We start from the raw sequence: 26,983 nt of genomic DNA on the forward strand, positions 1-26,983 counted from the left end.
GACTTTTATTCCAGGTTTTTATCCACAGTAGGATTAAAATCTCCCATAGATTAAAAATAATAAGAAGAATCATGATAATTTAGACCATGTTGTGCCTACATAATGATATTGACCTTCTGCTGCTTTGAAACTCAGTTGTGTCATGCTACACTAGAATGAACTACTTTGAAAAAAAAGTTCTGTTTTGCTTAAGTGCTAGAAGTGCCTGAGATGCATATAATTTAACTTTTAGAGAGCTAAGTGTGTTTCTGTGAAGTGTTGCTTCTCTGTGCTTTCATACCCCCTTGGCGTTTTATCCATCAGCTTTTGTGTAGCTTTTGTATTGGCATCCTGCTTGCGATTATAGTGGTGCAGCTCTCGTACTGCATGTTGCTCAGCTATTACATATCAGTAGTCAATCCTAGTGTGAACCTGGATCTTTCTTTGGTGGATTCCTGGGCTATGCCAAATGCATTCTGTTTCCTTTTGCAGAAGTAACGGGATTCTTGAATAAAAACTAAGTATATGTTGCTCAGAACAAGAATTGGAAAACATGGAAAAGTGAAGTAACTTAATCTTTTACTCACAGGCTTTCTTTCCAAGCTGTACCTTGTCTGTAGGGTTGTTTGGGTTTTTAATCCATTTATGGTGCTGTAGTACTGAAGGACTTAGCCAGTTTTGCTGGCTGAGTGGGCTTTTATTAGGGCTGAGAGGAGCATCAGGGAAGTCAGTGCCACTCTCCAAATGCAGTTGCACAGGCTGTGTTCATAACAGAGTTGTCCCTGTTGGCAGGAGGGGAGGACTCAAGTCGTGTGAGTCCCAGGTGGCAAGTGCCTTGATGGGGGCTGTGAAGAACTGTGCTTGGAAAGTAAGGAGCTATAAGCCTTGTGCATGCTTGCATTGTTTTAGACTGTTTTCCTGCTTGAAATAATCTCTAGTGCTCTTCATATTTAGTATTTATGTACAACCAGGAGTGAAAAAGTGGATACTGTGATGTGCTTTCCTATTGCCAGAGTCAATAACAACCCTGTTTTGTCCGAAACTATGATTGTTGCTGTGAGTAGTCAGAGAAAGGCTTCCTCGGAAAGCAGAAGAAAAGTGTGGATGAGGTCGGAATTTGGGTGGATGCAATTCTGTAAATTGAAAAACTTGAAAACATATTTGCAGCATTGCCTCAAAAATACAGATTGTGGTTAAAAGCTTCAGTTTTAAATGTTATCAGAAAATGTGGAATGGAAATTATTCTTCACTTCCCAGATTCATGCCTGAATGTTATTATAGATAGTTACTGCTAAGTGGTGGTGAATCAAGGAAACTAATTATGTATGTCTATGATTTTCTTCTGGGGGTAGAATTAAGTGGAAGAAAGCTTAGCATACTAAATTACACTTCAAAGATTGTTTTGTTCTGTCTGCTCCCAGAACAGTATTCAAGTAGTCCAGGGCATAATAGAAGAATATACTTGTAGGTTTTTGGTCCTCTGATAAATTACAGTCTTGATATTGGCACCACGATTGTGTATTTTACAGAGGTGTTTTGCCAAAGTTCTTTTATGCAAGAAAATTAACCCTATGGTAGACTGCTCCAAGTCTGAATTTTCCTTTGATACGCAGCAGGGTTTTTCCACTTCCCTATTCAGGAGAAGAGTTTTCCATAAGAGTGATCAAATTCTGGTCTTGTGTAATTCTGTACTGATTCTGGCAGCATTTGAGTGAGAAACTCAGATACTGGTATTGAATAATAATAATACAGTTCAGAGCACCAGAATTGATTGCTTCCCTTTCATATCTAAATGATCATCTATGAAGAGTATAAGTATGTTAGAATACTCCTTAGCATGGGAAGAAGCTGTGGAATTATTGCTTCCAATTTGTATATTAAAATGTTTCAGCAGATTTGTGCACCTTATGCAGATGTAAATGAATTCCATCACTGCACCCTGAGAGTTCTTTTGAAACATCTTCTAGGTATTCGAGTCTTCTGAGAGGAAATCTTAGTATTTTTATTTTTCAATTTTATCTGCAAAGTTTAGAAGCACTCATAATGCACAGGCATTTTTCCAGTGTCTCTGAATTGCTTTGATAGTAGTTTACATTAAAAGTAAATCGTGAAATAATGACATTAGCAAAGCCATCTGTAGGGACTTCACCAAACCCGTAGTTTAGAGGCGATTATCTGGGTTGTACAGTTTGAAATGAACAGCTCTGAGGTAAATAAAGTGCCTGGTATTATACTTCAGTCTTCTGCTCAGGAAGAACTCTTTCATGATTCAATAAAAACTGACTTGCATAGCAGTCATTCTTGGTTTGTGCTTATGTCTGCTGTTTTAGTGTAAGAGCAAATTGTGAATTGCCTTTTCTTCATGCAGCTTATTTCTTCTTCTTCCAAGTTATTCAGCACATATAGATGGAAGAGGAGCTATAGTTTATTTATGTGGTTTATGTATTTTACAGTGATTTTAGGGAAGAAATAGAAGCTACAGAATGTATTGGAAGACATTGACAGCCATTTGTCAGTTCACTTTCCTTTCTAGATAATAAACCCATGCAAATTCTTGATGGATTCTTAAGTTCGTTCCTCTGTTACTTGTATAATTTACAGTTATGGAGTACTCTGTTCTTCTGTCAAGGGACATGTATCTCTCAGCTATCATATGCTTTTTTCATTTTCTTTGCAGCTTTTGAAGAACTTGAGAGGGCTCTGAGTATTGCCCAAAAGACAGAGGAAGCCCGGAAAAAATTGCAGGCAGAAATGGATGAAAAAATCAAAGCTGTAGAAAAGGCAAGTGAGGAAGAGAGGGTAAATCTTCAACGGGAGTTAACCAGAGTGAAACAAGAGGTGGTTGAGATTATGAAGGTAAAATCTGAAACTCACCTTGAATTATTGGTTCTTAATCTAATAATTCAATTACAATTAAACTATCATAAAATATATTAGTATATACTTAGTTATAAGTTATATTATTATTAATATATATTTAATGTATATTTATATTTAATAAATTCTATAAAAATAATTTGTGGGATTAAAGATTTACTTTAAGCAAAATAGAAAACTCACCATTATTATCCTAACCCCATATGCTTAAATGTTTAAGAATGTGTTGCTAAACTGTTTGCTAGTTCAGAGTTGCTTATATTTGCGTCATCTGGAGTATTCAGGTAGGAATCACAGGAGTAGTGTGCATGCCTTGCCAACCTGTAAATTTGAACACCTTTAAATTGCAGTTCTTGTCTTGACATTTGTGTTATTAGTTTCTCTGAGAGAATGCACTGATGCTTTAGGGGAATGCATCGCATAATCCTTAAAGCGTGTTATGTAGGTTGTAGATAGCTGTCACCACTTACTGTTCTGGCTCATGAAATAACAAGAATAGAGGAAAAGCTATGGATTGAAGTTCTTTTTCCAATTTATTATCATATTTGAGCTGAAATCAAAACCACTAAGTTCATCTTGGTAGGAGAGTCTTTAGAAAATGTGTTTCTTACAGAACTGTGAAGGACTTGAGAAGGAAGAGGGATAATTTCAAGCTTGAAAATAACAACTGTTGGGGCTTAATATTAAGCACTTTAGATGATTGTTACTTATTTAAAGGGAGCAAAGAGGTGGTTCTGGTTTCCTCTCTCTATTGCACTGCTTTTTTTAATTAAGTAATAATACAAAGTGGTTCAAATCAAGAATAAATACAAAGAAATTTATGTATTTTCAAAATAAATTTTGAAAAAATTATTTCCGACTTTGATTCACAGAAGTCTTCAGAGGAGCGTGTTGCTGAACTAGAAAACTTCCATAAAAAAGAGCTGGCTACCAAAGATCAGGAGCTAAATGAGAGATTACAGGCCCAAGAAAAGGCATTCCAGGAGAGGATGAAGGCAGCTCTTGTAAGTATTCCTAAAATACATAGAAAGACATCTCTGCAAGTGTGAGGTGGGACTAGAAGTCTTAATCTGACCTTGTTCAGCAGTAAGAGTTCTTCTGCACTCAAAGATACAAGTGTTCTCCAGAGGTCAAAGAGCTCAGAGACATCCAATGAAAGGGAAGCAGCTGCAGTGATCCAGACTGAATAATGATAATGAATCACTGTCACTTCTCACTAACAGCTGTATCTTGTGGGAAAGACTTCTTATTTTGAAAACTCTTTTTGTTACTTTGGTTTTTTTCATTTCTTCCTCTGGATCACTGGCAATTAGCCACAGCAGCTAGAGTAAGAGGTACAAAGAATGAGGCTGTTCTTTGAAAACTGTCAGTATCACTGTGTCAGGTTGTGTTGTGTTACATGAACAGAATTGACTATTTACAGTGTTTGACCTTGGAAAAGAATTTTCTTCTAGGTCAGGCTGGGAGAAATTGTTTGCATTCTTTGCTCTTTTTCATAAGCTGTAATCCACTTTGGAGCATCATGTAATTTTACCTGAGAAATAGTGGATTCTCTTTTGTGCTCCTCCACAATGGTGTGTGACTGGGACTGAGGGACTTTGACAGTCCCTTTCTGACTATATTTTTCTTCGTGTTTCTCAGGTTATTTTTTTAATTATGAGAAATAGAAGCTTAAAAATATATTAACAGTGGAATCAAGTGAGGACAGGCCTTTTTTCTCTGAGGTGTTAATCTCAGTCGTGTCAAACCAAAGTGAAAGGATGGATTGCATTACATTTTTCACACAAAAAAAGTGGGAAAAAAATGGTTCCAAAGAAGAGGAAATGGAAATGATTTATAACAATTTTGTTCTCACAGATGAAGTAGAAACTCTGTGTGTGCAGAGAAATTACAGGTTATTAGTGTATGACCATTAACTATTAGTGTAAAACTATTAACTGGTTTGTAAATATCACGTTATACTGGTTTTGAGGGTTTATTGATTTAATCATAATTTTTGATACAGGAAAAAAATCAAAGTGAGTGTTTGAAAACCCTTCAAGAACAAGAGCAGCAAGAATCCTTAGCCTTGGAAGAATTAGAGCTGCAGAAGAAAGCAATACAGTCAGAGTGTGACAAGAAGGTTCAGATGATGCATCAAGAAGTAGAGACTTGTAGAACTGTGAGTAAACATTCCAAAAGGGTAAATGTTCACAAAAATGCCCTTCAATATATATTTAACTGTGACAGGTTTACAAATACTGTGGATTTATTGTGATTGGGTTGGTTTAATTTCACTGGGCTTCTGGTAGTGACAGAAATTTAATGTATTGCCATGGTATGCTGCAGGCCCTAATCTTTTACAAGATCAGATGGCAAAGTATAGAAATATATTCAGTTTGTATCCTGCCTTGGGATATGAGTTTGTATCCGTACATAATCTTTATGTATGTTATACAAGACAGTTAAACTTCATAACTTCTGTATATTGCTACCATACAAACACTTATAAGTGTACTTGAGTAAGTAAAAAATTTGCTTATATTTTTGAAGGGTGCTTTGCTTTCTGTAATGGGTGAGATTGTATTATCTGCTAATGCAAGTTTGCACTGTGTTCCAGCACTTCCAAATATTAGTTTGGAAGTTTTGCCTGTGTAAGTATTTTAACTTTACAGCAGCATTTCCATAAGAGGTAGAATTAAGATACGTACCATGTGCAAAGCTCCATAATACTTGTGTAGTCTCCCAATGTCTTTCATCCAATGTATTGGTATTTTAATATGAAAATATGAACACATCTGTCATAAATATAATGTGAATTATTTATTGGAAGGAGTTAAATTCTTTCCAATTTTCTATTTTATGTATTTTCACTGCAGTGAAATAGAAAAACCTTTTACTGAATAACTAACTCACCATAATGAAGCAAAGTTGAGAACAAAATTGAATGAAAGCCTTATATTAAAAGTTGACATTCACCAAAAATAATGAAATAAGTGACTTGTAGTTATGTGAACCTAGTGAGTTATTATTAAAAATGTAATCAACGTGTTACTTTTTGAATATTCATATTATTTTAAAACTGTGTTCTCTAACAGAGGATTCTTGAACTGGAAAGCTCACTTGCAAAGTATTCTCAAGATGACAGAAAGCAATCAGAGGAATTAAGTACTCTGATGGAGTCTGAAAAAGAGCAGCACAGTAAGGAAATTAATGAAATGGTTGAAAAACACAAGAAAGAAATGGAGAACATGAAACAGCAGCAGGAAAAAATTTGGACTGAAAAGCTTCAAATCTTAAAACAACAACAAGTAGCTGAAATAGAAAAAATGAGAGAGAAGCAAGAACAAGAGATAGATACAATTTTGAAAGAGAAAGAAACTGTTTTCTGTGCACACATAGAAGAGATGAATGAGAAGACATTGGAAAAACTTGATGTGAAACAAACAGAACTAGAAGCACTGTCTTCTGAGCTGTCAGAAGCACTAAAAATACGTCATGATTTAGAACAAGAGCTCTCAGAATTGAATAGTAAAGTGTGTGAAGCAAAGCAAGAATTGGAAGGGAAGTTGGAAGAAGAGAGGAAACGGCACAATGAAGAGGTGGAAGTGATGTTAAAAGAGCATGAAATGTCTATTCAAGGTGTTGAGAAGGTACTCAAAGAGGAACTCAACAAACTCAAGCAATCATTGGAGGAGAAAGACAGACATCTGGAGGAACTAAAAGCACATGAACAGAAACTAAAGGAATCTGCAGAAAGATCTGAAGCTGAACTTGTTCGAGTGTCTGCAAGGCTAAAGGAGCTTTCAGAGTCTCATCAGAGGACTTCTAATGAGCAAGCAAAGACTTATGAAGAGGAATTAGCAAAGCTGCAGCAGAAGCTGGCAGATCTTGAAGGTGAAAAATTGCAACTTAGTGAGCAGCTAGGAAAAAATCAATCTCAGTCGAATGAAGTCAAGAATGAGTTAGAGGCATACATCTCTCAGGTACATGACCTGAAGCAGAATTTGCAAGAGCAAAGCAATGAAAACACACAAAAGTTAACCTCTCTAACACAGCAGTATGAATGTCAACTGAAGGATCTACAAAGAGAGGCTGATGAGATGAAGAGAAGTCTAACTGAGAAGGAAAATGAAATTGAACACATGAAGAAGTTACAGGACAAGCAAGTGGAAGAGCTTAAACAGAAACTGTTAGCCACAGAGAATAGAATTGGTGCTTTAAAAGGAGAATATGAAAGTAAACTGAAACGTCAGGAGAATAAAATGGAGAAAATTAAACAGAAATCCAAAGATATGCAGGAAACTTTCAAAAATAAACTTGCTGAACAAGAGGCTAAACTAAAAAAGGAGCTTGAAAACAAGCTGTTGGAGTTCAGTCAGAAAGAGAGTGAGTTCAATGCTAAAATGTTGGAAATGGCACATGCCAGCTCAGCTGGAATCAATGATGCTGTGTCAAAACTGGAATCTAATCAGAAAGAGCAACTGGAGACTCTCACTGAGGCTCATAGGAGGGAGCTGGAAGAAATTGCCCAGAGTTGGGAAAAAAAACTCAATCAGCAGGTTGAAGAGCTCCAGGAAAAACATGATATGGAACTGCAAGAGAAAGAGCAGGAAGTTGGAGACCTAAAACAGAAGCTTGCAACCTTCAGTGCTGAGGAGGAGAGCTCCAGAACAGAAATAACCCAACTGAAGGAAGAACAGGTGAAAAAGGAAGAGTCCCTGAAGGAATTGCAAGAACAACTAAGGCAGTCAGTGTCTAAGGTGAGTGCTTTGTCAGATAAGGAAAGTGACCTGAAAACACAGTTGAAAAAACTGGAGAGTGATCTTAATCAGTCCTTGAAAGAGCGGTCAGGACTTGAGGAACAGCTCAATAAACAGAAAGCAGTTGAAGAACAGGATAAAGCCAGAATTACCGAGCTGGCTGATACCCTGAAAACCCTTGAAGAGAAACTCCAAACAATGCAGTCTTCTCTGTATAAAGATCATGAAAATTATGAGAAAAAGATAGAGGCAATTCACCTAAAAGAAACTGAGCTTAAGAGGCAGACAGGAGAACTTGCAGCCCAGTTAGATGCTTATTGGAAGAATGCTGAAGCTTTATTACAAACAAAAAGCAGTGAATTAATTGATAAATGTAGTGAAAAAATTGGCCTGGTAAAATGCAAACTTGCAGATTGTGAGCGCCGAGTGGCAAAAGTTAAAGAAGCAGTGTTAATTAAAATGAATAAGATTTCTCAACTAGAAGCTCAACTTAGAGAAGTATCAGAGCATCATTCTGCTGCAAATACTTCATTGCAGAAGTCAATGCAACAGCTGCAAGAGAAGGACAGTTTAATTATGTCCCTGAGAACTGACATTGAGGGACTTTTGACAGAAAAGGAACAATTGCAGAAAGAGGGAGGGCATCAGCAGCAAGCAGCATCAGAAAAAGAAACTTGCATAACACAGCTGAAGAAAGAGTTGTCTGAAAATATCAATGCTGTCACCTCAATGAGGGAGGAACTCCAGGAAAAAGAATCTGAGATCTCTGCTCTCAACAAAACAATTAATGACCTTAATGTTAGACTGGAAAGCACTATAAGTTTAACAGAGAAGGAAGCAGCCATGTCTCTGTTAAGCAAGCAACATCAAGAGGATCAGTTGCAGTTGTTAAACCAGGTACAGGAGTTATCATCCAGAGTTGAGATGCTTGGTCAAGAAAAAGCCTTGGCTCTTGACCAGGTAGATCAGTGCACAGCCAAGCTGTCAGAGTGGAAAACGAAAGCACAAACCAAGTTTACACAAAATCATGACACTATTAAAGATTTGCAGAGCAAACTTGAATTAAGCAATATTGAAGCCAATAAAAAAGATGAAGAGCTCAATAAATTGAAGGAACAGCTAGCTAAACAAAGCAAGAATATCGATAGTTTAAGAAGTGAATTGGAACAAAAGCAAAACAGAAGGGGAAAGCAAGAAAGTGAATTAACTGCAGAGATAAAACACCAAGCAGCAAGAATTGCTGAGCTAGAAGAACACATTGCTCAGAAGACTTCAGAAAATGATTCCTTGAGGGAGGAACTTGAAAAGTATAATGAACAAAAAGACACGGAGCAACAAGAGATAGCTTGGCAACTCCAGCAGGCAGAGAAGGTGGCTTTTGAAAAGGACAATAGATTTAAGGAGGCTGAAGAAAAGGTGCTTCATCTTGAGAAGCAAATAGGTTTGCTGAAAGCTGAATTTGAATCAAAGGAGAGGGAGTTTGATCAAATGAAGTCAGCAATACTTAAAAGCAAAGAGGAAGAACTGAAAGAATTAGAAGAGAAACTGAATGCAGAGAACAGCACTAAGCTGGCAGATCTGAAAAAGAAGGCAGAGCAAAAAATTGGTTCTATTAAAAGGCAATTGATATCTCAGATGGAAGAAAAAGAACAGCAATTCAATCAGGATAAAGAAAATCAATTAAGAGAATTGGAGCAAAAAGTGCAGGAGAGAGATGCCAAAATTGAGTCCTTAGAATTAACAGTTAAGTCAACGAGAGATCCCACAGCGTTAGAGAAAGAAATGCTGCAAAAAGTAGAGAGTGTAAAAGCTGCTGTAGAACAAGATAAAAACAACATGCTTGAGAGTGTCAAACAGACATATGAAGAGAAAATTCACATATTACACAAGGACTTAACTGAAAAAGATGGATTGTTGGAGAAGTATGAAAAGGAACAACAAAAGAGTATTGACTCTTACCTAGAACTGCAAAACAAACAGGAAGAACTCCTTAAAAGACTAGAATGCATTGAGAAGAGCCATCAGGAGGAGCAGAGTAGGACGGAAAGCCTCAAGAAAGAACTTGAGGAGCAGACCAAGAAATACTCATTGTTAGCAGATGAGTATGCTCATTGTGGTGGCGATTTAGCAAGCAGTAGAGAAGAGTTAAAAGCTAAAGAACAGAAATGTCTTGATATGGAGAAAGTAGTTGGAGATTTCCAGAAAAAAATGCAGGAAAAGGAGGCGGTCAGTCAGTCTTTGGAACAGAAGATCAAAGAGCTGGAACATAACCTAGTGAAGGAAAACGAAGTGCATAAGATTGAGGTGGAAGATGTGAGTTTGAGATATGAAGAAAAGCTAAAAAGTTTACAGCAGCAGTTGGATGAAAGAAATGATAGTCTGAAAGCTTTTGAGGAAAATGATGCAGAGAAAGCAAAGTCAGGTTTGGAGCTGCAGAAGGTATTAGATGATATGCAGAACCAGCAGAAGGACTTGCAGACTAAACTGGAAGAGACTGAAAGGGAGAAACAGAAACTACACAAGGAAGTGAATAATCTGCAAAAAGACTTACGTGCTCTGCGGAAAGAACATCAGCAGGAGCTTGAAATAGTGAAGAAAGAGTCCTTAGAAGAAATGGAGCAGAAAATCAGGTAAATTCTTTGTTCCTGGTCTTGTTATCATTTCTCTGCTTTAACCACTAAAACCTGAAGAATACTTTTTTAAAACTCAATTTATAACACTGAAATAACAACCGGTATTTTTCTGTCATTTCTCTAAATAGACTTGGAGAAACACCAAGAAAAGAGCTACTTGAAATTAGCACTTCATGAACACACAAAACACTGAGTCATCGGTTTAAAAAGCTGTTTGTCTTTTGGCAAAGCAATACTGCTTTTGATTTTTTTTTGGTGATGGTCAGTTCTATTTTCCTCAAACAAGAAAGAAAGTTTATTAAAACTCAGTACTGAGAGCTTCATGTTCAAATGATGTCAAGAATTGTTCATAGGTACTGCACAAAAATTTGCTAAACTGCTCAGCACTAATGGTTTCTCAAGGAAGGAATTCCCTAAAAATGCTGCTTTTACATGGCACAGTCTTTACTTTCAGTTCATCTTCCTCAGCAAAAACTCCGTATTTTTTGGAAGGGTTCAGTTCTGGGTTGTTTTTTAAGTGAAACACCTGTGTCTCTGGGTGAATTCAATTGGAGGGGAACAAAAAGCCTCAGTGAATCCCACAGAGAGATCATTAAAAATCATCCCTTTCTAAAATTGCTTTGGAGAAATTCCCAGATCTCCTACCTTGCTTAAACTGTAGTTTATATACGAGTCTCATACTCTCTTTGAACATTTTATTTCCTCACTGTATTTCTTTGACGTTTTTTACAGATGTGAACAAGAAGACATAGAGTTAAAGCACAACTCCACCATAAAGCAGTTAATGAGAGAGTTCAACACTCAGCTGGCTCAGAAAGAGAGAGAATTGGAAACAGCAGTAAAAGAGACTATCAGTAAGTGGAATACTAATATAACTGTAATCAGTAGAATAGCCAGAAAACCAAATCTTCAGGTGCTTTGGGGAAAGGGCTTTATCTGGGACTCTGATAAAGACAGCACATGGTTTATGGCTGCCTAAAGAGCTCAGAGAAGGAACTTCTCTTGCTGAGGAAATAACATATAAATGTTAATTGTAGCACATTTAGGAAAATGAATATGTAGCTGTTCTTCCTTACCCTGCAGGATGAATCTTTGATCTAGCACTACCTCTGTTTGCATCTGTCGTGGCAAAAGGGTTACCCATGAAAGCCATAGGTACCTATCTTTTTATCATATGTACAAAGGAAAAAAAAGGAGAGTAAGGTTTTAGAGTTGAAAGCACGTTGGTAAATTTTCATTATAATATTACTTTGGTTTCAGAAGTACAAACCTTCAACACTCCGTTGTGGAACATATGACACCAAAAGGTGCCTTTTAGAGAAGCTTGGATCCACCTGAGAATCAGAATTGCATTTTCTTAGCTGTGTCTTGCAGACTTCATTCACTGTAAACACTGATGTTATATATGAGGTCTGATTGCTATACCATGTTGCTAGAACCAGAGTGCAGCATATTTCAGGTCCTCTTCTCTGTCATCTTTTGCCATCACACTGAGAGGTTGCGGTGAGCAGGAAGTATCTTTTGACACCACAGTTACTTGAAGTACACCTATAAGTGAGGAATTTCTGAAGATTTGCAGATGGTTCAATCACTTCTCTAGACAGAGCAGGAAATAGAATTAGTTGTTAAATATTGGTTGTCCTGTTAACTTTTAGAGAGAAGTTCCAGCATCAGAGAGAAAGAACTGCTCTGGGTACCAAACTACAGGCAACAAATTTCATACTAGGATCAAGTGGCATAATTATGGCTGAATGTGGAAAAACAAATTTGCTTGGCAGGTTTTCCTTATAGGTTGTCTTGTAAGTTTTCTTTAATACTGTTGTGACATGATTTAACAAATTAATATACTTTTTTTTTTTGTATTGCCTTTTGTATTCTATAGGCAAAGCCCAGGATGTAGAAAATGAATTGATAGAAAATCATCACATAGAGACAACACAGTTGCATAAAAAAATTGCTGAAAAAGATGATGATCTAAAAAGGACTGTGAAAAAATATGAAGAAATCCTTGAGGTATCTATCTGAAAAATGATATGACTGCATCTACTTCAGAATAACTCTTCCCTTTGTTTCATTGCACAATTAGACAGAAAAACTGTAATCCTTTCTAGTAAGGAGCTTACCTCTTGAATTACATGTGATACATGTGGTGACCTAGCTTGCAATTCAGATGTTTGCTTCTGTGTTTTATGAACATGAAAGTTTATGAACATAAGTCCCAGTTCTGATAATTCAGTAAAAATTATGTGGTTACGTCCTTATGTCCTTGAGCAGGAAACTAGAGTTTGAGTTTGGTTCAGCAGTGGAGACATGCACTTTGAATTAGAATGCTGTTTTATAAGCATCCTAACATGTTTTCTCACAGAAAAGGCTAGAGGGGAGACTGTCCTAAAATATACTAGGTTTTGCCAAGTGCCACATAGGTGGATTGACTTGCTAGGATTTATGTCATCATATTTTTCTCCTATAAATGTACTCTTTACACTGTCATAAAACATATAGGAAAAGTTAATTTCTTTCCTACTGTTCTTGCCACTGCTTCTTTCCTCCTCCACACTTGTGAATAGGAAGTTGTTTCCGAAACCGTGCTTGAAACTGCTTTAGGAACATCTTTGTGAGTCCTTGTCATGTTCAGAGTATAGGAAGTAACTCTGCATCATCATGTATTCCTTTCATGAAGGTCATACAAGCAAGCACAGTCTCTCTAGTAATACACTTGCTGGCTGATACTCAAATGCTGGTTCAGTGCCAGGTAGAAATAGCTCTTTTTTTGTAATATTCAAAAAAACTAAGTGTAATCTTAACTATTTAATCTTAATTGTCAAAGGTAAAATCCTGTTAAGATCCTATGTTTGTTTCTTTATCTTTCCTGTAGTCCTGTAGTGTAATTAGACTATATCCAGAATTTCAAGCATATTCTTTCTGGGTATAGCATAGCCCCTTTTTTGAGTGCTTTCTGTCCCCCGCAGTTAAGGATTGGAGTGGTTAGATGATTCATTGTGTAAACGATTTTCTTTTCCTGTATTTTGAAGGCTCGTGAAGAAGAGATGACAGCAAAAGTCCATGAGTTGCAGGCACAGCTAGAAGACTTGCAAAAGGAACACAAAGAAAGGATGGCAGAAGAGGAACATTGGAGCAATGAAAAAGTGAGCTGGCACTATTCATTTTTATATCTTTAGATGTGAAATGTTTATAAAATTCTGTAGTTTGCTCTTAATTGGATTTAATTTATCTATCTAGCCTTCACTTTTCCACATATTTATATTGGTTTAATGTTAACTTCAAAAGTGAATCTCTTAGGAACTTGCAGTGTTGTTATGGCATGTTAAAAAGCCCAGTTATGTCGAGATTATTAAGGTGGGGTTTTGTTGCCCTCTACATGTGTGTTTTATGATGATTTTACTGGAAGATCCTTAGAAGGAAAGGAAACCACATTGGGTCATTTTTAGAGTAATTTTTTTAAATTCAAATTCAACAAGACTCTGAAATAGTGCCTTTAATATATCAATTATGGACAGAGGGGCCTTCATTGAAAGAAGGCCAAGTGCATGCCTTTGTCTTTCTGAAACCACATGTTAGTTTGAGGAATTCTTTGATGGAAATGATGCTAGTTATTGTTATACTGAGAGGAGGGAAAGTATCTGAGGTGTTGAGTCATTGATAAGAATTCATATTAATCTTACTTCAAAATTTTTCATTTTGACAACATGCAGCAATGGGAATATTAGTATGCTTATTGGACACTACAGACTTACAGTGCAAAATTACAGCTTTGGGTTATAGCCATGACTACTGAAGCATTATTTTCGTTAGAGTTGCAACATTGAAAGATTAAAGTTTCAGCATAGAATTGTTTCTGTGCTTCATAAACATTGCTGTCTTTGCAAGATACGGAGTTCATGAAGCTCTTAAGCTGAAGCTGTTTTCAGATAAATGTTCACATTTCCAAATGCAACGTGGAGAGCTAAGGAAAAAGATACAATATTGTGAATAGCGTTGATAGTAGGTAGGGTTTTGTGGCATGTGCTTCACACTCATTCAGTTATCATTCATCTCCAGTATGTTTTTTGTAAAGATTTGGAAATACGAAGTTCTTGAAGTTATATTTATGATAATTGTCTTACACAATCAAATGAGAGAATTTAAATATGAGCTTTATATACTGTCAATATCGATAAGTTAAACTTGATTTATGGGACTAGTTATCTTTATATGTGTGATTTGGTCACTTCAATTTTTATCATTCTCAAGTGACATATTGTATCAGAACCTGGTGATTGATATTTCTTTCTTTTTATTTCACTCATGTCCAGTGCTTGATGCACTCAGTATTTTTCATACATTTTAATCTAAATTTTTTTGTTGTTTTCTAGGTCACAATAACAGAGCTTCAGGTATGTCTTAAATTGTATTGACTTTGCTCCCTAGATAATTCTGTGTCACAGCAGTTTGAAAGCAGAAATACTGCTTATAAATGTGTGTGTGTGTGTGTGTGTGTGTGTGTGTGTGTGTGTTAAAAGGAGAAAAACGTTTATTGAAAAAGTACCCAAGATGTATCTTCATCAGTTTCTTGCTGATTTCCGTATGTCTGTTCTTTCAGGCCCAGCTTGCACAGAAAACCACCTTAGTCAATGATTCAAAACTGAAGGAGCAGGAGTTCAAAGAGCAGGTAAGGGTGCTGTTTGAACAAGTGAAAAATATTCTTCTTTGATGCTTTGTGTTTGCAGCAATAAAAGGTTTGTTCAGGTGATCATGTAGCACATCTCCATGCAGGTACTATGTAAGCAATATGCACGTAAAATGGTTTTGACTCGTACTTGCTCTCAGGAGATCTGTGCACTTTTCAAAGTACTTTGTCCCCTGAGAATGAAAACATTACATGCTTGTGATAATACAAGTTTGCAGAACATATGCACAGTAAAGAATGGAGCACTGCACTTCATGAAATTAGTGACACAGTTTAGTGTTGGACTTGACAGTGCTGGGTAACGGTTAGACTTGATGATTTTAAAGGTCTTTTCCAACCTAGTGGGTTCCATGATTGTAAGGAATTACGGATCTTCTCTTTTTCTAAACTAAATCTTTTTGATAAGTACCTTTTTTTGTCATGTTTTCTTTGTGTATGTTTATATGTGTGGATATATGTATATATGTTTTATGTGTATGTATATAAATGCATATATATGCATAACATTTTGTATATTCTTACGTATATATATACATGTACACACATTTCCTTAAATAGTTTAGGAGTTTTTAATAACAGTTTTTTAATGTTTTCCTTCCTTAAAAAGCAAATGTATTTTGCTTTCATAAAAGAGATGATGTTTAGCTGCGAATTATTTCAGTTATGCTTATTCTAGCTCCTTGTGAACGCCTTTTATCATTTTAACCATTCTCTGTTTAGATTAATGTACTAGAAGACAGGTTGAGAAATTATGAGAAGAATATGTATGTCACGTCAGTTGGAACACCATACAGAGGTAAGTAGAGAGTTCTCATCACAAGTAAGTTGTTTGTTTGAAAGATATGCTTTGCTATGACAATTTGTGAAAATGCCAGTCTCCTTAAAATACTCCTATGATATTTTTATGACAGCCTTGTTTTGTCTTGTCTGTTATAATACAGCTGGTGTGTGATTTCAGATGAGCAAATCACACATCATTTTGTTTGGTATTTGGTTTTATGACATACAGTTAAAAGAGCTCTGTATCAGAGTTCTTAAGCTTTCTGTATCCCCAGGGTGAGTGGTATAGGCTGTGGTGCTCAAAAGTGGCTGAGGAGGAATTACCCATTTGTCTTGGCTAATTAAATACACATGTCCCTTGACAGGACTTGGTGGGGTTGGAGGTCCCATAGGGGGCCAGTCCCAACCATTGAGGCCTATACGCAACCCCAGGACACTGGCAGAAGTATACTTGCACTGCTCATATGCTCTCCTTTAGACATTGATGTTTGGCCTCTATGGGACAAGAGCTTTGGGCCAGATTGACTTTCTCTCTGATGGAGTACTGTTGTTCTTAGACTGTTCTGATTTAGCATGTTTTTCCATGGGAGACAGCTCAGGCATTTCTAAAAATGAGTACAAGGAGCAAAAAAATATCCATGGGTAGTGGATCACCTTCAAAAGATTTGCAACCCTTTAGCTGGTTGGTCAAGCACCTCTCCAGGAATCCTCTTCTAGGGTCAGACCATCTTTCTTTTAAATGTTTCCTCATGTCAGGTGCAAACCTCCCCTGACAGATTTAGCTTTGACCCCTTCCCACACATCTTGGCACCAGGGCAAAGAGTTCAGCAACAGCTTCTCCACTTCTGCTCCTCAGGAAGCTGTAGGGAGCAATGAGGTTGTCCCTCAGCCTCCTCCTCCCCAGACAAATCCAGTGTCCTCAGCCACTCCTCATAGGACAGCCCCATCACCAGTTTTGGTGCCTGCCTTGGGATGCATTCAAGGACCTTCACATCCTTTTTAAATTGTGGGGACTAGAACTGCATGCAGTACTGGAGGTGAGGCTGCACTAGTGCTAAATACAGTGGGATGATCACCTCTTTTGACTGGCTGGTCATGCTGTCTGTGATGCACCGCAGGATGTGGTTTGCGCTCTGACTGCCAGAGCACACACTGCTGACTCCTGCTGAGCCTCCTGCTGAGCCAACCAGCACTCCCAGACCCCTTTCTGCAGGGCTGCTTTCCAGCCACTCCTCGCAGTTCAGAATTGCAACCAGTGTTACTCCATCCCAGCTGCAGAATCTGGCATTTGTTCTTGTTCAGTTTCATGCCACTGGTGAAACTTAGATTCATACGAATGACTCGCTATAAATATTCTCTTATTTTTGTTTATACAGATGGAAGCCTTCACCATACTGATGTTTCCCTCTTTGGGGAGCCTACTGAGTTTGAATACTTGAGGAAAGTGCTCTTCGAATATATGATGGGTCGAGAGACAAAGGTATGCAAAGTTGTATATAGTGACATGTGATTTAGGTTAGAATACAGTTTAACATCCTTGTATAGGTTTGAAGCACCATGTGTTTGTGGTTCATTACATGCTGTTTATTAGCGATGCGGGATTTGATAGGAGGGTTGTCACATCTCTCACCAGTGTACTTATGAAGACAAAACCCTTTATGTATGGTTTTATTAGCAAAAGGGCTGTTGTCAGTCAAGTTTAACGTATTGTGAAAGCTGGTATGCACAGTGTTAGCAAAAGTGCTCTTTTGGTGTCATCTGGACACAAACATAGTAAGTAACAGTTGGATTAAGTAAGTTTGTTAGTAGCTCTGAAGATGGTGAAATACATCTTTAATTGTTGCTTAAAGATGCTTTATAGGCTATCCAAATCTCTATACCTTCTCTAGATAGTACTAATTTACTCTTAACAGTACTGAAAAACTGCACAGTAGGCTTCTTGTGATATGCTGCAATCTTGTGAAATTGTTGGAATTTTACTAGCTTGTAACAATACTGATGCTTAGAGATTGACCAGGTTCAAAAGAGGTATTTCATAACACAAACATTTTTCTTGGATGATAAATGCTATACGGATGATTGGCTTTCTGTTTGTTTTGTTGGGGGTTGTTGTTGGGTTGTTTGTTTTCTTTTCTCTACTCCCTAGAGTTCTTCCGTTCTTTGTTGCCCTGCTTTCAACTGAGACTGCTATTAAGCAGAAAGGTTTTATGTAGGTTTTCTATGTTAAGTAGCTCTGTTCTCTTTGTGCTCTGCACAGAATAAAACTTGGTCTGTGCAGGACATCTTCTCCTTACGGGAGGGATTCCTTTCTCTTTTTATCCGATTTTTCACTTTGATATGGATTCCTTTTTTATTAAAAATACAAATCCCTGATCCAAATGCCCCAGAATCACATTGCCTTCTGCTCACAAGCCTGTGGCTCATTGGATGGCTCTCTAATAACAAACAACTGAAATCATGAAAGAAAAAAATGTCTATTACTGGATTTTATGATTCTGAATTGTGAGGGACTTAGACAAGCACAAATACTAAAAATGGCAGCAATGTTTCGGCTTCAAACAAACCTTGAGACAGCTGCTGATGCCTGTTGCTGATAGCTGGTGCATGTAGCACATTTGCATTCCAGAAAACCTGATTTGAAACCTCTTTTGCACTCATTAAGGCTCTTTCTTGCTGATCTTCAAAACATTATTATACATGTCTCAAAACTTTGGATGACAAATCATGAGGTTTTTCCTTCTTTTTAATGGTGATGTTCTAAAATTCACACTTGATTTCTTCAATAGCAGCAACAATTAGTGCTAAAGTAAATTGACTTTGTCTCTCTCTTACCTTTCTTTCGTTTTGATTAAAAGCTATATGAACAAGTATCTGTAATACATTCATGCATGTATGTATGCATTTATGTGTATGTATTTCCTGGAGATTATATTGTATTTAAATCAGAAGATGCCATTACAACATTGCCTGCATGCTGGCTCCCAAATAAAAGATGAAAATCAGAAAAGATAGACATCTGGTTCCTACAATAACTTGAGAAGGCATTGTTTGAATGTTGATATTGAAAAGGGAAGAGTATTTAAAGAAACAGCCCACAGAAATAGTTTTCAAAGCACTACATTTTTTTTTCCTTTGGGTATTTAGATGTAGAAAGGTAAGGGAGAATGATGGGAGTTTTTAAATTTGAATGTCTACTGACATGTGTACAGTTGTCCAGTCCAGCTGTAGTGCACACTACGCCTTAAGTCTTGCAGAAGTCCTACATTCTACTTGTTTGGAGTCTGTTCTGAAGCCAGAAAATCAAACTGAGTTTTGTTTGCCTGTAACAGATGTGTATGTTCATATCAACTACAAGAGTGGAAGAATGTAATGGAATGCATCTTTATATGCAGATCTTTTTCTGGTACCACGACATGCTCTAGCACATTGCAGAAGAGCAAGGGGTATAAAACAAAGGGTAAAACTTTGATAATGAAGGTTCTGCCTTTGACCAGCAGTTCTTGAATCATTGAAGGGACTGATCGGTATCACTGTAAAATACTATTTTCAGAGATGACATTTATCAGCCTCATAGAAAGAAATGGGAATGCAAACTCATTTCTTACAGCAGAAATAGCTGTTGTGGATGGGGAAGCTGATGGTCTTTCTATAGGTCATTACAGGCACTCAGGAACTTGTGTGTGTGTGCTCATATGCTAAGAGTTATTAGGGGGTTTACAGTAGAATAGGGTGTTAGAGCGATAAGGTGAGCCTATATTTAACATACTATCCTAAGTTCTGCAATCCTTCTAACTTTGTTTTCTAATTATGCAACTGTGAGTAATGTTGAATAATTCTGCTTCAAAATGTCCCTTGTGGCATCAGAAATCTGGAGAATTTCAAGTCATTGCTAGTGATAAAATACAAAATGGATGTTTTCAGAAAAGAAGGTTTTAGCCCACATTTAAGTTGGCACATAAATATCTCTGCTTTCATGGAGTATTTGAAATGTTTGTAGATTTTTCTTTAAAATTTGCATGCCATTGGTCCTGTAGAATATTGTTGAGAGGGCTTTCTTGATAGCACTGTTACAATGAGTTTGAATAGATTGCAAGCTCGGTGCTTGCTTAGCTTTTAGTCCTAAATAACTGATGAGGATTTTGGCAAAAGAAATCAGAAAAGTGTGATGTTAGTTTGTGATGTTGAGCACATTCCTTTGTGTATCTGGGAATTTCAGTAGAAGCACTTACTTCTTAATTACAGGAACTATTAATGTGTTAATATTGAGCCTTTTTAGCTGAAAGTGCTCAACTGGGCCCTGTTTGTTTTGCTTTCCTTTGATTTACATCAGTAGTTAAGTTATATACTAAAACAGTTGCTGCAAATTAGAGCTTTACCTGTCACTTCTAGCTGCAGTAATTCTTGTCCTGCAACTGCTTTGTTGCTTCAGCCTCCTTTTTCATTCCACACGTGAGACTGGTAATAAACAGTAGACATTGAAAGTAACAATCTTATCTCATCCACATTCCTCAAGAGCAGCAGTTACTGTTTCTGTATCAGTCACCTTCTGCTTGAGCTGCACTCCCGCTCTTATTGACCTTTATTGAAAGAAGTCACCTGGACTTTGTTTTGTGCCTTTTGGAGTTTTCCACTCATCTGTTTATAAAATGGAAATAATTGTTGTCTCCTTTGCACCAGAGCTTTGTTGTTCTCGCATCTTCTGACTGAGGATGTCTAAATGGTTTGCTATTTAAGTAAGGGGCTACTGTATACTCACTGTATACTCAAAAAATATTCACTCAACTGGAGTTCAATCCACATGTGACATTTGAATCTGCTTTCTCAGGGTTTCATTTCTTTACAAAATATTTGGGTGATGTGATTGTAGCTGAATCCATAAGGACTCTCCTGGGTGCCGCTCACCTGAAATGTGCTTTTCAGAAAGGCCACAGTAAGAACAAATGTGGTAGGAGCAGTATTTGTATCAGTACACTGTCTTATTAATGCACTATATTATTTGAGCTTAGATACCAGAGTTTACCTCTTACAGTGGCTGGAGTTTGTGACAAGTGAAAGACTTTTCACTGTTTTCACATAGTTAACATGTCATGCATACACAAATGCAGAATATGTTATATCTTACTCATTTCACCATGTTTTCCACTGACATTACTCAAAATAGAATTCAGTATTCTTAAATGAAATGCATTTTAAAATATCACAAAGCATTGTAATGCATGTGAAATTGCTTATAGATGACCTATTTGTTTTTAGACAATGGCCAAGGTTATAACAACAGTGCTGAAGTTCCCAGCAGATCAGACTCAGAAGATCCTAGAACGAGAAGATGCTCGGCCATTGGTAAGTTATAGACGGAAACCAAGTTTATGCAAGAGATTAAGTGGCAAGAATAAGGAATTAGAAACTTTCTTTTAAGTCTCCTTTTCCCTGTGTCCTCATTCAGGAGAACTCCTTTTCTCTCTCCTTCCCTCTTCCTCAGTGGATGTCAAATTACAGCTGTAGGTTTGAGTTTATAGTAAAAGTGAGGAAAAAGCGTATTTTTCTTAACTAGTATTTCTCATAATTGGTTAAACTATGTTTCTGATAGCTGTGGGTACAACAGAACAAATACACTTAATATTGGTATTTGCAAATATCCAGTATTTATATCTCATGAGCAGAAGTGTTCTGAACTACAACTTACATGTGCTTACATAAAGCTTGGTTGTTTCTGTATCTTTGCTTACAGATGTTTTGTGTATAAACTATTTTAATATCTAATTGCTAGTTAAATGTATTACTGGAAAACAGTAAGTGTGTGTAGTACTAAGTATCTGTGAGTAATTATTTGCCCTCTTAGTGGGCATATAATTAACAGGTTTCTGAAAACTAACAAACTCCTAGGTCAATAAACATACGTTAGCTCAATGTGTCTCCTTACCTGATCTAGCTTTTACTGCGTGGTTATTGTGATCTAACTGCAGCAATCTCATCCTAAGCAGCAGATGTCCACAGACTTCTTATCTACACTATTAACAAAGTAGTCAATAAGCTGTTTTCTTCCTGGCTTTGTAGTTTGCCTCACCTCGCAGTGGTATCTTCTGAAAATCCCATCAGTCTGTGCTTAGTTAGCATGTGGGTGAGTGAAGCCTAATTAATACATACTTGTTTTAGTTAAAGATGAAACCTGTAGCATGAGATGACTCATTCTTCTGCTTTTGTTTCATGCCTGCTTTTGTTTAAAAAAATCAAACTCTCTGTTCTGTATGCGTATGATAAACTTTGTTCCACTCTTAATCACGTTTTGCTTTATGAAACCAAGTTTGAAAATGGTAAATATTGATTCAAAACTAATCTGAGTTATAAGCGTAACTTCAAATGCTGATTGAGCTACAGAAATCTCAGTTGTAGAAGAAAAATCAGATTTTAAATCAATTAATATGTAATATTGAATTTTATTGCACTTGGCTTTGTTTTGTCTTTATTCACTTTCTGAACTCCTTTTTTGGATAGGCAAGTAAGTCAGATTTATGGGAAACATACACTGTACTGCTTGAAATGAATTATTATATCTTACAGACATGACAATGTATCACTTATTTTAAAGAGTGATGAAATACGCTCTCTGGAGGAATTCCTGTGTGATTTCATTTAAACATCAGTACCTTTCTGAATTGGAGCTTTGGCTTAGTATCAAGAGAAGCTAGAGCAGAGAGATTAGGGAGCACAATTTGGGGAGCTTTATGCTCTCAGTTTATTGTGCATTTCTTCAGGTTTTATTAAGCTGATTGTAATGTTACAGGAAAACAACAGCTGATTTAGGCCTAAAATGCAGGTTGTATCAAACTAGCCAAGCCAAAAAATCACAGAGCATTAGCAGTTGAGAGAGGAGTGGAGAGGAAATGGAAGTACACAGGTAAAACTTTCTGCACTGCAGAAATAATAATTTAATAATAATTTAATAATAAACTTTTCAGATGGATTCCATACAGTCAGCCCAACTTTCTTTTCCCTCCTTTGCAACAGGAAAGCTTTGCACAGTTGCCAGGGATTGATTCAGTGCATGTAAAGCTATCACTATCTGTCAGCTGAAACACAGAGCTTGGACTGCAGCGGAGCAAAGTGGATTAACTCTGCCTGTTTCCATGCCAGTTACCACAATGCAGTTGACAGGCTATATCCCTCCATTGCGGTCATGCAAATAGAGCCTTCAGTACAAAATATCTTTTTGAAAGGGAAAAATCTATTCATCTTAGCAGACAGTCATGGTTTCCACTTCAGTTTGCATTCTTTTAAAGCTTTCAATCTGATAGCAAATGCACTTTATTGCACTTTAATTGCTATAGAGTTCTGACTGTCTGCCTCCTCCTGGACTTGATAACTTCTTGACAAAATCAAGTGTTTTTTCTAGCCCTCTACTGAACATAATTGAATTGTTGGTAATGATAGGATGAAGCTATTTACAGCACTGTTGCAGAAAGCATGTTTGAAACTTTAATTCTCATCGTGCTGTTCATAATACTGGTATATAAAAAGTTGAGGCATTCTCAGCCATATTTGAAGTATATCACAGACCTCAATGTCAGCAGTTATCTGTTAATACTGATGTGTATTGAAACTGCAGACCTCATAATTGTATTGTAGTTTATTACTTTATCTCAAGTATTTTTGTCTTATGTCAGTAGATGGCCAGCAAATGGGATGATATTCTTGCATGTATAAAACTTAGAGGTTAAGGTGATACTGACTTCATTATGAAAGCAATCATTCTTTTCCTAATAGAGAGGCCTTTTTGCTGGCCCCTGAATTTTATTTCATCATTTTGATGATAGCCCTTATGCAGACAGGACAGCTTGGATTGGAGTAAGTTGCAGCGATGTGGTAGACTGTTTCCAGTGAGATTCTTGAGTGTTTTGCTGCGGGTTGTTTTGGTTTCATCACAGTTTCTCAACTGTTTTGCAGCTACTGGAATGGAATTACTTGAAATCAGTTAATCTGGCAGTTTGACTTACCTGAAGTACTTCCATCTCCTATTCCTATCAATAAACAATGTCATTATTATTTTAGTATTAAGTGCTTCTAAGTTGCTCTCAATAATGTAACACTTGTTTTAACTTTCCGTTCTTCTAGTCATGGCGACGACCATATTGAAGAAGTTGTGATGAGACTCTCTCATGACACTGCTGCTTAGAAATATGTTCATATCTCTGTTATCATCCCTTGAGAAGGGACAAGAAGAAAAGCTGTTATTCAAGGTCACAAGTGGAATAGCAAGAACCAAAACTCAGCACCACCTTTGGACCATGAATATGGTTAAAACTGCCTTGAAGAGAAAGGCTAATCAGGGGTTATCTGGTGATGACTCTTTTTTTCTCTTCTATTAAACACTGTCTTCTATTTTGTGTTAAAAGTTATTTTTTTAAAGGAGAGAAAAGACTTTATCCTAGGAAGGAGCTGCCCACTACTGTATCTCTATACAGGCTTTACTGGGTGTTTTTTAAGAGTTGAAATAAATGGTTTGTTTCTTCTATTTATTTTTTTAATTTTTGAATGAACTGTGCAATACATTTTGGATAGGTAGTGGTTGAGGTGATTTTCCTGATGAACTAGGCACACTTGATGACTACTCTCTCCCAATTTGATCTTATGATTGTTAGCTAAGGATCACTTCTATATGCTTTTGCCTACAATAAATCCAACTTGCAGTACCTCATTTGTTTACTCCTAGCTTTTGTACTTATATTTTCTGGAGAAAAAAAGTATGTTCCTGTAAATTGTAAATAGTTAATACATAACTGTATCATATGCTGATCTGTGACTGTTGACAGCACTAATCTGACAAGAGCTGAGATGGAATAAAATTTATTTACTGTATAATTTTGGAACCTCTTTAGTATGATTTTCTTTTGAAAGGATGCACCAATTCTTATTCCTGCTTCAGCCATCCTTAGCTGAAAGGATGAATTCCAGGCTGAAGTGAGAAGAGCTATTCGAGTACCTTGAGGCGTGAGCGGTCAATGGAGACCTTCAGGTTTTCAGGGTTCACAACCTGTGAAACAGACGTGCTGAGCTGAAGAGCTGGCATAGGAATATAAACAACAGGGAATTTTACTTTGTAGAAGTTTAAGATCATGTATTTTTGTTCTTTTAAATAATGCCTCTCTGGTCATTTTGGCATGTAGGTTCTGATCTTCTGAAGCAAAATATGCAAGTGTGGATAAATTGAACTTGTTCTCCAGCTACTTTGATACTTTCTGTATCAATAACTGTCATCTGTACTGTGTATGCTAGCTTGTCAAGATGATTCAAGGTTCTCTGTGAATACAGCTGTTAACAAGTGTTTATAGGAAAAGCAGTCCTCTAAATAGCTAATCTGAACATAAGCAGGCCTTCTAAATACACAACCCATTTGAAAGACACTTCTAAAGACTGCTAGGAAGCAATGGTCACTTGCTGGTTCTGTCAGGCCTGGAACATGTATCCTGCTACGGGGATGGTCTGTCTGTTCCCCTGGGTGCTCTCCTGTTAGCCAAGGATAACAGTGGATTCTCCTCACAGCAGAAACAGGTTTGGCTGGTGTGCTGTGGTCCAAACTGACAGATGCAATTCGTTGTTCTGTTCCAGCTGTCAACGGCACTACTCAAAATGTTGTATTTCAATTATAGACTCATAGAATAGTTAGGGTTGGAAAGGACCTTAAGATCATCTAGTTCCATACATAGTTTCTCATACATTATCTAGATAATCTCAGCTTCATGTGGCAGTTGGGTTGCCATTACTTTGGCATTGTTGGCATTTCAAGGCTGTATCCCTACTACTTGCCTCTGATGATGAAGTTCAGCCTTTTCTTGCATAATTCCCCCATGTTATCAGTCAAGTTCAGCCATTCAAGGCCAGGTTGGACGAAGCATTGGGTAGTATGATTTTGTGTGAGCTGTCCCTGCCCATGGCAGGGGGGTTGAACTAGATGATCCTTTCCAACCCTAACTATTTTATGATTCTGTGATTTCTCTTGCTATATCCAGTGGTTTTCCATGTTCCATTTAGTTGGCTTATCCTCAGGCCAGAGCACAGTAAAAGCCTAATATTTGTACATGACTCCAGAAAATAAGTACAAGCCAATGACATGTAGGAGGTTTGATACAGTTGGGGCTTTGTTTGGTTTGGGTTTCTGTTGGTTTGGTTTTGGGAGCCTTCTCTTCTCCAGGCTGAACCAGCCCAGCTCTCTCAGCCTGTCTCCAGAGCAGAGGTGCTCAATAGTTTTATGATATAAATTCAGTCATAATACTTTTTGTTTAATGCTAGAAATTTTTATGCTGCTTTGATTATTTGTAGGTTCTCAGTCTTTTAGGGGAAGTGGTGTGAGCTTTTCCCTTTTACCAGACATCAAATGTATTAAACTGGGTTTAAAACCCCCAATATTCTTTGTAGTGTTTTCAGTTAGAAGATCTCCTCTATGCTTCTGTTGGGTAGCAGAGCAACATCCTCCAGTGCACTGCCTGACACAGCAGCAGCTTGGACCAGACTCCACTTGGATACTTCTGGCCCTGAAAAACATATGTTCCTCTCATAGCTGGCTTAGGATTTGTAGGATTTTGCTATCACTATCATTACAGCAACCTAAATTATAGCTTTGAGTTTCAGGTTTCCATGTAAGGTATATGTTGTCTTGGGCTTCGGGAAATTAAATGCAGGGATCTGTTACTTTGACAGTGAGTATCACTATGATCACTTTCAGTTCTCTTGTCCTCACAAAAGGGCTGTTTTTCACGTTTTCTGAGTTTGTTCTTTTCCCTTTCCATGATAGACACTTGTTATGGACTGTACTTTGTCAAGCATGACTGAAGTGCAGTGGAGCCAACTGAAACAGTCTGTATTATATTCATACAACATTGGATGGAATAAATAATATTTTTTCCCTTAAGTAACCTGATTAAAGTACACAAAGGAGATTATAGACTTATCCTTTGGTTTCTTTTTTTAACTAAAATCAGACAAACAGTGCCCAAACTTTCAATTTTGAAAGTAGGTTGTTTTTTTTCCTTCTCTATATAAGCTGTAAGCAATCACATAATGGGGAAGTGTGTTAAGCACAAGAGTTTTGTCAGACTGAAGTTTTAACTGCTTCTAGGTTTATTTTTCTAAGAGAATATGTAAATAAGGCATTGCTTTAGCGTTTAAATAAAGGAAATGAGTTAGAGTGAAAACACGTTAGTGAGAGCTTCACTTCAAGTAGGGTTTTTAGGTTGGAGTGTTATGAAATACTGCTAGTAGTGCCAGTGTGACTATAACCTAATATATTCCAG

General features: G+C 37.0%; 1 protein-coding gene across 3 annotated transcripts in view; it reads left to right on the forward strand.

The window, feature by feature from the left end:
* Positions 1-24,554, forward strand: part of GOLGA4 (golgin A4) — a 54,580-nt gene extending 30,026 nt beyond the window's left edge. For 2 of the 3 annotated variants that reach the window (XM_062625452.1, XM_062625453.1), the window contains 13 exons: positions 2,657-2,835; positions 3,729-3,860; positions 4,862-5,017; positions 5,934-10,228; positions 10,964-11,085; positions 12,114-12,244; positions 13,264-13,377; positions 14,605-14,625; positions 14,832-14,900; positions 15,639-15,714; positions 17,075-17,178; positions 20,952-21,038; positions 21,680-21,792. In XM_062625452.1, the coding sequence (XP_062481436.1) occupies positions 2,657-2,835; positions 3,729-3,860; positions 4,862-5,017; positions 5,934-10,228; positions 10,964-11,085; positions 12,114-12,244; positions 13,264-13,377; positions 14,605-14,625; positions 14,832-14,900; positions 15,639-15,714; positions 17,075-17,178; positions 20,952-21,038; positions 21,680-21,721 (5,528 nt within the window). In that variant the 3' untranslated portion in view covers positions 21,722-21,792. Of the gene's footprint in view, positions 1-2,656; positions 2,836-3,728; positions 3,861-4,861; positions 5,018-5,933; positions 10,229-10,963; positions 11,086-12,113; positions 12,245-13,263; positions 13,378-14,604; positions 14,626-14,831; positions 14,901-15,638; positions 15,715-17,074; positions 17,179-20,951; positions 21,039-21,679; positions 21,793-23,807 lie in introns of those variants that run through there. The other variant, XM_062625451.1, reaches the window with a different exon arrangement.
* The last annotated feature ends 2,429 nt before the right edge of the window (positions 24,555-26,983 follow it).

The sequence above is a fragment of the Pezoporus occidentalis genome, unplaced genomic scaffold (assembly GCF_034315485.1).
Source record: "Pezoporus occidentalis ecotype Australia unplaced genomic scaffold, CSIRO_AGI_Poc_V1 ctg28, whole genome shotgun sequence".
In the NCBI taxonomy this organism is placed as follows: Eukaryota; Metazoa; Chordata; class Aves; order Psittaciformes; family Psittacidae; genus Pezoporus; species Pezoporus occidentalis.